The 14,623-nt window shown below is 61.1% G+C and overlaps 1 protein-coding gene across 1 annotated transcript in view; it reads right to left on the minus strand.

Moving 5' to 3' along the window:
* Positions 1 to 320: 320 nt before the first annotated feature.
* The window catches only part of KCNAB2 (potassium voltage-gated channel subfamily A regulatory beta subunit 2), an 80,492-nt gene continuing 66,189 nt past the window's right edge, over positions 321 to 14,623 (minus strand). Inside the window, exons 10-19 of the mRNA XM_023535624.1 lie at positions 13,385 to 13,456; positions 12,548 to 12,591; positions 11,522 to 11,608; positions 10,627 to 10,671; positions 7,785 to 7,870; positions 5,973 to 6,093; positions 5,738 to 5,832; positions 4,582 to 4,702; positions 4,149 to 4,237; positions 321 to 3,046 (exon numbers count right to left, since the gene is read on the minus strand). Of these exons, the coding sequence (XP_023391392.1) occupies positions 2,957 to 3,046; positions 4,149 to 4,237; positions 4,582 to 4,702; positions 5,738 to 5,832; positions 5,973 to 6,093; positions 7,785 to 7,870; positions 10,627 to 10,671; positions 11,522 to 11,608; positions 12,548 to 12,591; positions 13,385 to 13,456 (850 nt within the window). The 3' untranslated portion in view covers positions 321 to 2,956. The remainder of the gene's footprint in view (positions 3,047 to 4,148; positions 4,238 to 4,581; positions 4,703 to 5,737; positions 5,833 to 5,972; positions 6,094 to 7,784; positions 7,871 to 10,626; positions 10,672 to 11,521; positions 11,609 to 12,547; positions 12,592 to 13,384; positions 13,457 to 14,623) is intronic.

The raw sequence follows: 14,623 nt of genomic DNA on the forward strand, positions 1-14,623 counted from the left end.
CGAGTGACAGCCTGCAGCCCTCCTCGGACCCCAGCCTCTGTCCCCAGAGGGCACAGCAGCCTCCCAGTGACCGGAGAATGTGTGTTTTAGGGGCGCGCCCACTCCTGAATCACTTGGGAGAGATGGGGTGGCTGGGGGTCTTGGTCCTCAATCTTTGCCTCTCCTCCGGGGTCCATTTCTCCCAACCCAGCCTTGGCCCCAGGCTCAGGATTCGGGGGCCCCAGTCTGCAGAATGGTGGCAGCCTTCTCCCTTCCCCACCGTCCTCCGCCCGGCCCTGACCTGGAGCGCCGTGTGCCTGGAAATGAGGGGAGCAGGAAGCTGAGGACCCTACGGGCTTGGCCTTTATTTTGTCATTCCATAAATACGGTGCCTGTGTCTCGGCTGAGCGTCTGAAGCGCGAGGCGGACGGCAGTCTCGCCTACGGAGGGAGCGCGGTTGGCTGAGGAACCACAGTCATCGCAAAGGAGGGGAGAGAAAAACGCGTTATTTACAAGACTGGAAGAGAACAGCAGACGGAGCGAGGCCTGTCGCCTCTCGGACCTTGGCTCTGACCTTGGCTCTGACCTTGGCTCTGACCACAGATGTGGGATGAGAAACAGAGGGGGCTCCGCGTGTCTCTACACAGGAAGACTGACCCAGCCCTGCCCCCCCCCCCAAACCAGGCCTCTTTCTTGGACCAGGTACTCCCCGGGGCCTCCCGGGCAAATTCTGCTTCAAGGTAAGGGCAGGGCGAGAGGCTGAAGGGGTGGGGGGTGAGGCGGCTGGCTCCAAACCCTCGCTGGGGCCCAGCCCCTCGCCTTGGGGCCACCTCTGCCCGGCTCTTCCCTCTCCAGGCTCTGACTGCCCTGGGCTTCCATCTACCTTCCTCCCCCCATCCCAGCCCCCTCCTAACTCGGACCCTCCCCTAGGAAACAGACCGTCCTCCCTGCGGTGGGCGTGGAAGAACAGGACACCTCAGAACCAGGCTGAGGACGGTGCCCCGGGGCCCAGGCTACTGGGTCCTGGCACTGGCCATTTTGGCTTTGGCTGAGCTCAACCCTGGGGGCCCTCATGTCCCTCTGTTTGGCACACTTGTGGCCAGAAGGGGCTCAGTCTTCCCTGGTGTGGCTCACCAGGGCAGTGGCCCCGCCTCGGGCCCCACGGCAAGTCCTGGTCCCTGTTCACTGGGCAGCAGTGTGGAGGGGACCCAACCACGATCCCCGGTGAGGGGTGGGCCTGGACCAAAACGCTCAGCACAGGGTCCCGCCTCAGAGCAAGGTGCCCCCACCTGTGTGATGGGGAGCGGCTGAAGGCCAGGCACCTCTGCTGGGACGGGCAGTGCCTGCTCCCCACACCCACAGGGTGAAGCCTGTAGGGAGCCAGGTGGGCAAGACCCCCAAGGGCCAGGTCTACGCTGGGGAAGATCTAGACTCCAGGGTCAGCACAAAGGTCAGGAGTGGAGAGGGCTGCCCCCCCACCTTGCCTCTGCAGCTTCCTCAGGCCTCAGCCTGGCCAGGACTGGTGGCAGGCCCCCCGAGGACGGCAGGGAGGAGCCCCCGGGAACAGCAGCCTCTCTGAAAGCAGCCACCGTGCCTGCCTCCCAGGTGAGTGTGAGGGGGTGGGGTGCCCAGAGCGGGCGGGCCCATCTGTAGGGCCTGGCTCCTGCCCCTGCCCACGTGGCCTGCAAAGGCTGCGGCCCCTCTCAGGACCGTGGGGGCTGCAGCTCTCCCTTCCACTCCCCATCGCTCCGGCACAGGCTGGGGCTGCAAAGGCACTGACAGCTGTGTGTCCTGCCCTTGCTCTCTGTCCCCAGTCCGTTCCAGGCTGGGGGCGGGACGTGATGGAGGAATGACCAACCCAAGCTGTCCTTCCTTTTCACAGGGTATGGGGGGATCCTAGGGTGGCATTGCTGCCCATCTGCCTAGGTCGCAAGCTCTGAGCACAGACACTGAGCACCCCAAGGAAGAACAGCTCAACGCACCTGATCCGAGGCCTCGCAAGGGTGATGCTCCTGGGGCCTTTTCCTACATTGCAGGGACCGCTGCTGGGTGTGCAGGCCCCCGGCCGTGGGGATGCAGTAAAGAAGACCCCAGGGACCCTCCCTCACTGAGAAGATCTAAGCATGTTCTCTGTAGAGCCCAAGGCCACCACCCTGGGCCGAGCAGAGGTGCCACCGCTCCTGAGAGTGGTCAGCAGCCATAGTCCAGCTAAGCGTGCACGACCTCGCGGCCTTCCGGGGCAAGGTCAGAGGGGCGGCAGACTGGGTACCTGGCAGGGAGGGCGGGCAGGGCCCTGGGGGGCCTGGGCTGGAGCCTGCTCCACCAGGCCCCCTGCCGAGCGCTCCGGGCAGCCCTGGCACAAGACTCATCGACGGCGTGCAGGGAGCAAGCTGGTGGGGCGAAGAGCTTGAAATCAGATCCCCAAATTTTTTATGGGTCCCAAATTGCAGAGCTAGTCCCCCTGGATCCCTGGGAAAGTACCTGGAGCCCTTGGCCCGAGGGAGACCCCAACGTCCAGGGCCCTGAAAACGGGGACAGGAAGACCAGACCTGGTCTTAGATTTTGAAAGCGTCCCTCTGGACACGTTTAAACACACCAGGGGGCGGCCCTCGGCAGAGGAGAGGGCAGCCCTGCCTGCCCCAGGCTGCGACTGGTCCAGCCCGGCTGGACTCGGGGAGTCTCGGAAGGGCCCCGGCTGGGACTAATCGTGGCGGTTTCTTCGTGGAGGACAAGCAGAGGCTGCAGGCGTGACTGTTCTAGTGACCAAGGCCGTGTCCCCAGCATGATGTGGGTCCTTCGAAGCAGAGGATGGTGTGTTGCAGCGACTTTTGAGATGTTTTCCCGATGACATCTTGGCGCTTGTTTTCTTTTTGACGCAAACCACACTCTGGACTTGGCTTCAAAACAGCTTAAGCGAGCGGCGGGGACAGAGACACTAGGGGGGGACGGGAGGTGTCCTGGCCGGCAGTGGGGCTTCTTAGGACCTGTAGTCCTTTTTGCTGTAGGGTTTATTGCCCAAAATACTATCGATCTCGTGGATGATGGACGACGACAGTTTGGGAAGGACCTGTGTGTGACGAGAGAACGGATGAGAACTCCACCAAGACGGGCCAGGCTCCCGGCTCCGGCTCGAAGCGGATGGGGCCGCGCTGCTTTTTATTCCAGAAGGTTTGGGGCAGAGAGGAAGCCTGCCCTGGCTTATACTCTGCCTCTCAAACTCCAGAGTGTTCTAGAATCTTCCGGGACGCATAAAATGCAGACTGCAGGGCCCGAAGCCTGATTTCCACACCCCCAAAGTGCTTTTCCCAGCCTTTCTTACTTCACCCTCTCAGGTGACAAAAACCCAGGGGCCATCTGTGACTTGCTCTCTCTCACACATTCAGTTTGTCAGCCAGTCCTACTGTCCCACCCTCGGAACATCCAGGATACGCCCACTGCTCCCATCTCTGCCACCGTCCCCACCCACGCCCTGTTGCTGTCATCTCCTAGCACATCTCCCAGCCTCTCCTGCTCCCCAGTCCTCCCTCAGAGGGACACTTTTAAAACCTAAGTCAGACCATGCCCCTCCTCTGCTCAGAATCGCATGGCTGCCACCTCGCTCCCAGTCATCACCAAAATCCTCAGAGGGCTCACAGTGTCCTATAGGGTCCACTGGGCTCCTGCCCGCCCCTCCGCTGGCCCCTGGGCTCATGCTTGCCTTGGGCATTCCACTGGCTGCTCCTGCAGCCCAGAATGATCTTCTCCCAAGTCTTTCCAGGGCCCACCCCCCACCTTGCACCCCCCATCTCCCAGCCTCCAAGCCTTTGCTCACATGTCGCTTCCTCCCCAAGGCCACCCTGACGGCCTCTTTGCCCTGGGCCCACAGCTCTCCCTGCCGTCTGCCCCGCCGGACACCCCCACCTTGCTCTAGTGTGTTCCATAGTGCTTATCTGACACATACTCTAATTTCCTCAATTCCCGAATTTAGTGTTTACAGTCCATTCTGGCTGGCACGCCAGCTCTTCCAGAGCAGGACTTGTTGGTGGCTCACCGATGGAGCCCAGGTACCTAGGACAGTGCCTGGCACGTAGTAGGTGCTCAACAAATATGTGCTGGACAAATGACTGATGGGAACCTGAGCTCTGCTCAAGGGCCCGGGGGCCTAGCACCTGGCAGGAAGCCCTGCTCACCTGTATTGCTCCGATGTTCTCCATCAGCTGGTCTACACTGGAAGCGCCCAGGAGCACAGAGCTGACCCCCTCGTTCCGCAGGCACCAGGCTGGGGGGCAGCGAGACCAGAGATGAGGGGGACGCACCCCTGCAGGGTACGTCCAGTTCCACCCTGCCCCTCGCTGGGCCAGAGACGCCGAGCCTCTGGGTCTGGGGGCTGAGGGTGCCTGGGAGGGGCCTGGAAGCCCAGGGCTTAGTGGTGCTGGGTGAGGTTGCTGGGGGAGGCCTGGCAGACTGCCCCCCTGTGGAGAGGTGGTCCCAGTGCACAGAGACCACCATCCTCTTCCCAAGGATGTGGTCCTCCCGTTACCCTTGACTGGCTGATGGAGGGGCTGGCCCAGGCATCAGGACTCCCGACATCTCCCAACCCTGCCCCACCCCCCGCCCTGTCACCTATGGCCAGCTGCGGGAGGGTGCAGCCCAGGCGCTCCGCGATGGCCTGCAGCTCCTTCAGCTTGGCCTGCTGGCGGCGGCCCTCCTCACTCAGGATCTTGTCCTTCAGCCACTGGTAGCCCTGGTCGGGGGAGGGGAAGAGCACAGTGCACAGGTGAGGGTGGGTCACCTGGACCTCTGTATGCAGATGGCTGGTTGCTTCCAGAATCTTCTCCTCAAACAGCAGCTCTCATCCCCACTTGGAGACAAGGCGGCAGCAGCCCCTCCAGCCCCGCCCCCAGCCTGACCGTGGCCGCTGTGGGCACAGCCGGAAGCGTGGGACCTGTTGCCCTCTGACCCCAAGTCTGTGGGGAGCTGAGGCAGGGCCCCTGAGCCGCGACAGGGAGGTGGCTGTGCTGATTTTCCCTTCTCCCAGGAGACCGGGCACCCCCTCCCCGGAGGCGCGCTGCTGCCTCGGGCCCAGCTCTGGGAAGGCGCCGTCTCCCTGTCCCACTCCGGGGTTGCCTCCCAGAGGCTCCCTGGCCTCGTTTTCAGGGTTGGGGAGGAGTGAGGGAGGGCCAGACATCCTGTCCTTGAACCCGGGGCCAGGGTTTCCAGTGCTGGATCTGCCCTGGCCTGGCCAGGCCTTTCCCTGCCGGCTCCTCGTCCCCCACACTCTGTATTCACCGGGCTCTCCTTGAGTCCCATCCCCAGAGGTGGGCGTGTGTGTTTGGGGGCTCATCCCGGGTAGTCACCTTTGAGAGTGACAACTGAACAAGCTCTGCAGCCGCCAGCCCTGAGCTCCGGCCGGAGCTCTCAGCGCGCGTGTCTGTGGGGGAGGGGCAGCCCAAAGGCGCGCGTGGCCCCAGCTCGGGCTGTGAAGGCTGGACTGTGGCAGGGGCGGCGTGGTGGCGCTGGCAGGAGCCGAGAGGCCTCTTCACCCGGGGCCTGTCCCACGGGTGGGCAGCACTTCTAGCCATGGGCTCAGGCCAGCAGGGTCTGCCGGTGGCTCAGCCTGGAACCACCCCGCAGACGGGGCCCAGGGAAGTCTCGCCCAGCGCCAAGGTCACCAGCGCCAAAGCCACCAGCACCAAGGCCCTGGCTCTCCAAAATGCCGGTCCCCTGCCCGTCTCCTCCCCTAGCCCGTCCCCAATCCCTAGCCCGGCCACTCCTTTACCTTCAAGGAGGCTCTGGAGTAGGGTGGGATGCCACTGTCGTACTTTCCGGAAACGATGCCGCAGGCCAGCGGGGACCAGGTCATGGCGCCCACTCCTGGGAGAGGAAAGCCAGGCCAGGTCAAGGCCAGGTCAAGGCCCGGGCCTCGGGGCGGCGGGGCGAGGGGCGGGGAAGGCGAGGCGGGGGCGGGGCAAGGGGCGGAGGAGGGGCGGGGGCGGGGCGAGGGCGGTGCCCACCGATCTTGTGGAAGAGCTCGGGCAGCTGCACCTCCACCTTCTCGCGCTGGAACATGTGGTACTCGGCCTGCTCGCAGATGGGCGGGATCAGGTTGAACTGCCGGGCCACCGAGTAGGCCTCCTGTGGGTGCAAAGGGGGCTCGATGGTCCCTGTCTGTCAGTGGGTCTGGGGACCCCCTGGGAAGCAGGGAGAAGACACAAAGGCATCTCCAGGGAAGGGCTGGCCTGCCTGTCCCTCCCCCCTCACAGCTTTCCTGGGAGAGCCTGGGAAAGGATATGGGTTGTCGGACCGAGGGGGCTGGGATTGACAGGGCAGCACACCCAATAGTGAGACTTGGGTTCTGGCACTTTCTGGCTGGGAGGCTTTGGGCAAGAGGCTCACCCCCCGTGCCTCAGTTTCCCCATCTGTCATGACAGTCAAATGAGCCAGTGGCGTTTGCAGCCCCCACGACAGTGCCTGCGGGCTGCGCAGTTACTGTGTTTATCATGATGGTCACTCTGGGGCCCAGGACCCGGGATGACAGCGGCGGCAGAAGACGCTAGGTCCGGAGCGAGAGCGGCTGGCATCAGCCCATTGCTGGAACTTGCCGCTCAAGGCCTCCACGGGGCAGACCAGATGAGCTAAGCCAGGGCCAATCTCTGCAGACAGACCCCTGGGAAGCCCTGGCTGCCAGCCCGGGAGACCCCTGGGAAGCCCTGTCTGCCAGCCCGGGAGACCCTCTCCCCTTTAGCTGCAGACTCAGCTTTCACATCTGTAAAACGGGGAGAAGATGCTGTTGGCTTCAGGCAGCTCCAGAAAGATGCCGAATTCTCATTAACGCCAAAGCTGAGTAATGCCAGGGGCCGCTAGGGTTGTGTTTAACTCGAAACGAAAATCCCACTTAATTTCTTGGATGGAGTGGAAACCTGGGGCTCGCCAGAGGAGAACCCCCTTCCAGGGGTGCCGGGATATGGGATTCTGGGAGGCGGGGCAGGAGGGGCTGAGGCTGAGAGCGGCTCTGGAGGGGAGGGGGGTGGGTAGTCTCGGGAGGAAGATGGGGAACCGGGAAGACCCAGTCCCCAGGCCTCTGTCCCGCAGCCCCCCACTCCCACCCCGTTGGCCCTTTTGGGATCCCCTAGAAATATCATGAAGCCTCTGCTGCCCTCGGCCTCAGATGGCTCTCGTGGAGGGAAAGGAAAATGAAGGAGACACTCTCCTGAGAGTGTGGGTGAGGGCCCAGCACCGGGGTGGACTCTGGGGGCCCAGCAGCCGCTCACATTCTGAGGCAGCCCAGACTCTCGAGCCGCACGGCTGGGCATTCATCTCAGCGCGAGCTGTGTGGCCTCGGGCCTGTTACTCAAACTGTGCCTCAACCTGCATATCTGAAAAACAGGACAGCAGCGCTCAGCTCCTAGGGCCTCGTGAGGATCAAACAGGAGTTTGACCGCACGAAGCCTTTGACTCTAACGGCCCTGGAAGCTCAGGAGAGCTCAGCGTGAGTGCCTGAGGCTGGTGTCACTTGAGCTCCAGGACCTTCGCTAGGAGCTTCACACCTGCTCTCTCCGACAGCCCTCAGGACAGCCGCATGAGGGGAAAGGTGGTCCTCACAGCCTCGTTCTACAGGTGGGGAAAGCGAGGCTCAGAGAGGTCGAGTCCGTCTTAACACAGATAAACTCCACCTAGTGCTGAAGCCACAAGTCACAGTTATCTGTGTGATCGGAACCGGCCAGGGCCCCGGGAGCTCCATCCACAGAGTGGGGGAAGGGAGCCCGCTCCCGCGGACACACACACACACACACACACACACACACACACACACACACACGCCGTACCATGATCTCCATGGAGCTCCAGCGTGACGTGCCCCAGTACATGGCCATCCCCTGGTTGATGACGTGGGTCATGGCACGTACGGTCTCTGTCATGAGAGAAGGAGAAATTGCAGGTGGCGGGGGCGGCCGGGGGCCTGGGGCCGGGGCCCAGCCTGGGGACATTCTGCAGATGCAGGCGGGGCGCCGGGAGCAGGCAGAGGGCGCTGCGAAGGTGTCTTGCAAGCAGTGTACTTCCTGGCTCCGAAGTCGTGCGGCAGGGGATCGCCGGGATGACAGAAAACGGTGGACCCCAGACCCAAAATGGTCTTGAAAACCATTTTCCCAAACAGTTACGGGTCTTACAGAATCCTTGAAGAACGGGCTATGGATGGACTGGGGCGTTTCTGTGGCAGATTAGAGGGATGAGGGGAGGGGATTCTAGACTCTGGAAGCGGGGTGGTTCTCCGGTCCCAGACCTAGACCCAGATGGTCAGGAAGAACCAGGTACGGACTAAGGTTACAATCGGACTGGCTCAAGGCAACAGGAAGTAAACACACGTTGCCTGTTTCCGGTCTGCTACTTTGGGCTATTTCTGATTCTCAGTGGCATCTGGGAACGGAAGGGGGAGGCGATGATGGCATCTGTAGGGGCAATGGGCATGGTGTGGGGGGCCCTGGGTGGCACCGGAGGTGGGGGCGGCAGGCCGGATCTCTCTTCATGTCCAGGGGAGCCGGAGGAGTACGTGGACAGCCCTGCTTGGGCCAGGCAGCCCGTCCCCAGGCTGGACAGTGTTCCCCCAGCACGGGACAGCAGTGGCTTCTGCTCCCAGGACAATGGGGGTGTGGGTGCCCTCCTACGAAGGGTCACAGTCCCCATGTGCTCTGAACACTGGACAGGTGAGAACTGCAGTGTCCTAAGAACCAAACCACTGGAAAACCTCAGGCCTGCCTTTTAGGTCAGAGAGAAGCTCCCCCCACAGTAGATTCTTCCTAGGACTCGAGAAAGTTTTTGAGAAATAAAAATCTGTCAGGTATAGTTCCCTCCGAGGCTGTTTCAGCCTCACAGGGATGTTGTGGTTTTTGAAACAGAACTTGGCCTTAGATTTTTAAATTTCCAATGTCTCTTAGCTTTAGGGGGTGAGGGCTGCTCCCCTAGATTTCTCCCAGGCCCCGTACAGTGCTTGCAAGTTTGGCTGCCCAAGGCCGTGTGGGAAGCAGAGCTGGAGAACAGGCATGACGGGGACCCTTGCCCGAGGTCCCCTGGGGCCCTGGGTGGTGGTCTCAGCGGGTTCACCCAGGACTCCTGAAAAGTCACACCTGGGCTTCTGCCCTGCATTCACCTTCCTTCCAAGGTCAGGGACTGGGCTCCTCCCGCCCGTCCCAGGGAGGAGGGCTGGCTGGCGGGGGAGCCCAAGGCCCCCGGGACTGGCAGCGGGCTGCTGCTTTAATGCCGACGCCATTCAGTGAGAAGAACAGTGAGCGCCTGGTTGGAGAGTCTCACCGAGGGTCTCGGGGAGATACCTGCCCACATCGTGGCCCGGCTTTCCTTGTTGGGTTCTTTAGAAACACTCCTGGGGACACCTGTGACCGTGCGGCGTCACTGCCCGATTAGTCAGCCAGGGCGCAGGCCCACATGCTGGAGAGGGAAGCCGAGGGCACCCCGTCCACCAGCCTGGCCCCTCGCAGGGCCCTCGGCTGACGGGGGAACCGCACGAGGCACTGCAGTGCCCCTTCTATGCAGAGAGGGTGTCCACTGGCACCTGGGGGACAAGGCCACAGCAGGAGCCTGCGGCTGGCCTCAGAGGGGAGGGGTCCTGGGCAAAGGCTCCTGGGTTCCCTGAGGGTCCCGGGCAATGGCAAGCTGGGCATGGAGCCCACACCCAGGAGTACGGCACTCTGCACCTCTGCCCAAGCGTGAGGTCAGTGGCCCCAGAAACAGGACAATTAAGGACAACTGCCCTTCACCTCAATATTGAACGCTGTGGGACAGAAACGGGAGAGCTGAATCCTGCAGATGCCGCCAGACCCGTGGCATCTCCTGCTGCGTCGCAGATGACACGAGGAGGGGGCAAGTGGCAGCGCCGGTCGGCGGGCAGGAGACTTGCCCTTGTGGGACACAGCCCAGTGCCCAGGGAGGCCGAGGCCTGCCCTCGGCGTGGGAGTCCGGGGACCCCTCAGCTTCCGGGCGGGGGAGATCAAGCAGGGCCACAGGTTGTCCTGGGTCTTGTGTCTCCCAGGGGGAGAATGACTGCCTTTCAGTGGAGAGGTCAGGCCACACGGCATGGGGTGAGAGTGGCAGGGGGCCCAGCCCGCCCGGAGATGCGAGCACTGCCCTGGCCAGGATGCTCACGGAGGAGCCAGCGTGCTCTGGACGGGGCGGCTGCACCTGGGGCTCATTGCTTTTGGCTGAGGTGGGAGCTTAGCGAACACAAACTACAAGAAGCACAGAGATGTGTCGGGGCTACATGTTCTGGGGTCCCCGATGTGTTCACTCTGGTGGGAACCTGGTCTCCCCCAGCCCTCTCCCAGTCCATCCAGGGTCAAGGTTTCAGGCGCCGATCGCAGCATCCCCAAATCAAGAGAAGGCCCCGGCAGACAGCCGGCCGGCCCCCGAAGGTCACAGCAATGCCAGGCGGGGAGGGGGCATGCGCACGGAAGGACGGGAGGCATGGAATGGCAGCGTGGCCTGGGCGGGGGGCTTTTCCTTCACTTGCAAGATGTTCTCAGAGGGCGTGTGCTTTCCCCTTATGCATTTTATGAAGAAGTTTGTCATCGGGGGAAAGAGTCGTGTAAATAAAATCACTGTCTCATAAAATGCAGCTTGGACACAGAAGTCAATAGTCGGGCCAAGGGTACTGTGTACCTTCTATGATGAATGTCCTGGACTTGGAGGAACTAAATGGGTCCCCTGGTGATAAAAGAAAGATTTAAAGAGACCAGAGTTTATAGCTGTGGGAACATGGAGAGGCGTGGAATGACAAAGGGCACGGGAAGAGGCACAGATCACTCTGCAGGATACTCGTTTTGTTAAAACAGACACACACACACGCACACGTGACGGTGTATATATACATGTACATATACGTGCGTGTGTATTTATATATACACACATATATAAATAAACAAATGAAAAACATAACTTGAACACAACTTAATTTTCCAAGTCTTTGAAGCTCGAAAGCACAAATGAGAAGCCGCCAGAAGCAGGAAGTCGGGGGAGACGGGAGGGGCGGAGATGGTGGGAGTTGGAAGAATAAATACGCTCCCCGGAAACCAAACCGATTTTCAAAGCCCTGCGTGCTTTTTCCCTGCCAAGTAACACTTTTTCCCTCAGAGCAAAAGACCCGGAATGACTGAAAAGGAGGAAGCAGTTGCAACAAGTCGTCACGTTGTAATTTCATTTAGCTACAAAATATTAACACTGACAACATCCCACAGGGCTCTAAACCCAGGAGGGGGCCTGAAATCGGGTGTGGATCAGGCATGGACCCTGAGCAAGGACGGGGCCTCAGTCTAGAGGTGTCGGGTGCACCTGGGGCGGGGGACGACAGAGGCTGAGCTCAGGCTCTCCTCGCCTGCCCACCCCTGCTCCCCACCGGGAAGGCTGGTCCTCCCCCGCTACCTGGCCTGCCCTCTTCTGACTGCTGGCCTGGGGGCCCAGCCTGGGGGCCTGTGCTGGTGGCCACCAGAGCCTCAGGTTCAGAAGCTTCCGTGCTTGGGGAATGGCACCAGGCCCAGCCAGCTAGCAGACAACCTACCTTCCATGGGGGTGTTGGGGTCCGGACGGTTGGCAAACACCACGTCCACATATTCTAGCTGTAGCCGCTCCAGGGAGGCCTTCAGACCTGGGGGAGGAGTTGGGAGAGACAGTCACTATCTTCACAGACTTTTCTGGGCCCTTATCCGAGCTAGAAATGAAAGGGATGAGGCCCCCGGCACTGGGAGCTGGCAGAGGGCAGGGAAGCACGTGTGGACAAGTGACAGCCAGGGTCACAGAAAGCCAGATGGAAGTGGGGGCACACCGCTATGGGGAGTTCTGCCCATTCAGGAGGACTCAGGGGATCCACAGGCCAAAGGCCCTGTAACCGCATGAAGGGGGACCCTCCTCTGCTCCCGGCGGCCCAGGGAATAGTTAGTTGGGAAAGCTGCACAGTGCCTACCACGCCCGAGGCCGATGGTATCTGAAATGCATGAGTCATGGACTGGTGCCTGGTAGCGATTCGGGACAGAGCTACAGAGTGGGGTGTGGGGCTGGGGGGCAGCGAGGGGCGGGCAGCGAGGCCTAATCTGCTTGTGGGTGGAGGGAGGGGATTACCTCATGAAAATGAACAGGGATGGGAAAAGCAGGAAGACGGTAAAAACACAGGCCAAGCAAGACGCCCTGGCTGATCCATCTCCCGTGCGCTCACCTGGGTCTCCCCGGTTCCCAGTGACCCCACTACGCCGATTCTACAGATGATGCCTCAGAGGCTTGGGGACCGATGTCCCTTGCTCATGGTCACCCAGTCAGCACCAGATGGGAACCCTGGCCTGTCCGTATCTTCCCAAGACAACACTGCCCATCCGAGAGTGACACTCGCCCTGCCCCGCCCACACTCCTGTCCCCTCCCTCATGACACGGAGGGCCTGGGTGGGAGAAGGTCGGACCAGAGCCGTGGGTGTCCCCAGGCTTAGGGCCCTGTGCTGTGTCACCGCTGGGGCTGGGGACACCGCGCTTCCCTGACTTTGGCACCTGGAGAGGATGCTGAGGGCTCAGGGGCCGCGTGGAGCCGGAGCCCCCTCACCTTCTATTATGTGCTTCCTGGAAAGGCCCCTCTCCGTCTCTGCTCTGAAAAACAGGCCACAGCGCGTGTGATGTCGCAAGCAGTTTTGGGGAAAATGTTTATGATGCAAATGCTAGGCAAAAAAAACGGGTCAGCGTTGCCGCGTGGGGTCTTTCTGCACCGCGGGATAAGACCGGGAGGCGGGGGTGCACTCACGCAGGCCGTGAGCGCCCGGCTGCACCCCGGGGGGTGGGGGCCAGTGGGCATGGAGGCTTCTGCTTTCCAATTCTCTCTTCTGCTTGGCTTGGAGTTTTTTAAGTTTAAGAAGGAATCATATTTCTAATTCCTATGAAGCTGGTTTTGTCTAGTCCCAGGGAGAATGCAGGGCCGGCCACCAGGAGGCCGGCAGGGGTGTTCTGTGGCCCAAGGGAGGTGGAGTGGTTTGGACAGCTCACAGATTTTCTGTGTTTTCCAGAATTGTTAGGATGTTACTTTTGTAATCAGAAAAACAAAAACAAAAACCCCATGAAAGTAAAAATGAAAATTAAACAGGGTTTGAGTAAAAGATAAACTCAACTAAAGCTGCTTTTTGCAACTTGATGTCCCTTAATAGGGACGAGTACTAGCTGCACAAATGACAGCACACCCCTGCTTCAGGCACCAGGGGACAGGGGACAGGAGACCGCACTGGGCCTGGCTCCTGTACTCCGGCCTGTCCAGGACAGACCCCATACACTCTGCTCCTCCAGGATGACGCCCGCACCCCGGAGCCTCCTAAATCAGGGGCGTCAGCAGGACGTGGGGCTGCGGCTGCTGGACCCGACCCCCGCCGGGAGCATCATCCGTGGCGGCACCTACTTTCCTCCCCAGAAGATCTTGGTGGTGATGACCAGGCTGGATCGTCTGTGGACAGAAGAGAAGGAGGGGCGTTATTGGATGTGGCCCCCTGGGCCCGCCCCCCCCATCTCCGCTCTCATGCACGGGTTTTAACGCCCTTCCCATCTGGGACCACAGGTGTGCAATGGGGGGGCCTGCCTATCATTCAATGTGCTCAGCCAAGTTTCTGGGGCTCCCCATGGGGTCAGGAGATGACCCACGGATGCAACTAACTAACCCCATGGACGCAACTAAGCAGCTGTGCAACTAAGGCAGGCAAGGGGGGCCAACAGACGAGCCTGAGGAGGAAGCGCATTCGGCATGAGGTAGAGGGGGCCTCGGGGGTGATGGGGGGTCACGGCTCAGGGAATAGAAAGCAGGTTGAGGAAACAGTGGGGGTAGAGACTTGAGAAGGTCAAGTTAGGGCTGGGGGCCACGGACCCCATGACTCCGTCCTGGAGGGATGGTGGGGGGATAATGATGGCTCTTCCTGGCCACATTTGACCGTGACCCTTCCCAACGGAGGGGCTGAGAATGACCCCTGTGCCCCTACTTCCCACGCCAGGGCTGCTCAGGAAACAGCTCCTCGAAGCCACCAGCACAGACACCCAGTGTCACTTCCAGGCAGGAGGGGCGACCTTGTATAATTCTCCCTGTGTATTCACCCAAGACGTCATCAGAGGACTTGCTGGTATGCGCAATTCCCTTGAATTAGGGGCGAGGGAGAATTTATTTGGGGATTGATGAGAGCCACGAAGAAACAACTTGGGTGGGGCAGGAGGAGGGGTGTCAGTCACCCACGTGGGGGCTGGGGATTCTGAGTGGCACTTGCTAGGGGCCCGGAGTGGGAGGCCCAGCGTTGTAACTGTTTCTGATGTTCCTGAAAACAAAGATGTTTGGGCCCCAGGGTGTGTCTGCCACTTCAGACAGAGCTGGGCGCTGGGGCTCGGCAGGCCCCAAAGTGCAGGTTATTCTCAGCCTGGCCTGTCCAAGGAGGGTGGGACTCTGCCTCACGGGGGCACTGGGCTCCTGACCTGCTTCCTGGGGGTCAGCCCAGAGGGACTCGGTGAGGTCCTGAGGTGAAGATCAGTCTTAAGAGCTGCCACTTCCCAGGCGACTGTGATACGTCTGGCCCTGGGCTGGCAGGCGTTTTACAGACTCGGGCCATCGGAGCTTCAGGTCAGCCCAGGGAGGTCGGACAGTGGTCCCTTTATAGGTGGG

The sequence above is a fragment of the Pteropus vampyrus genome, unplaced genomic scaffold (genome assembly GCF_000151845.1).
Source record: "Pteropus vampyrus isolate Shadow unplaced genomic scaffold, Pvam_2.0 Scaffold142, whole genome shotgun sequence".
Taxonomy (NCBI): domain Eukaryota; kingdom Metazoa; phylum Chordata; class Mammalia; order Chiroptera; family Pteropodidae; genus Pteropus; species Pteropus vampyrus.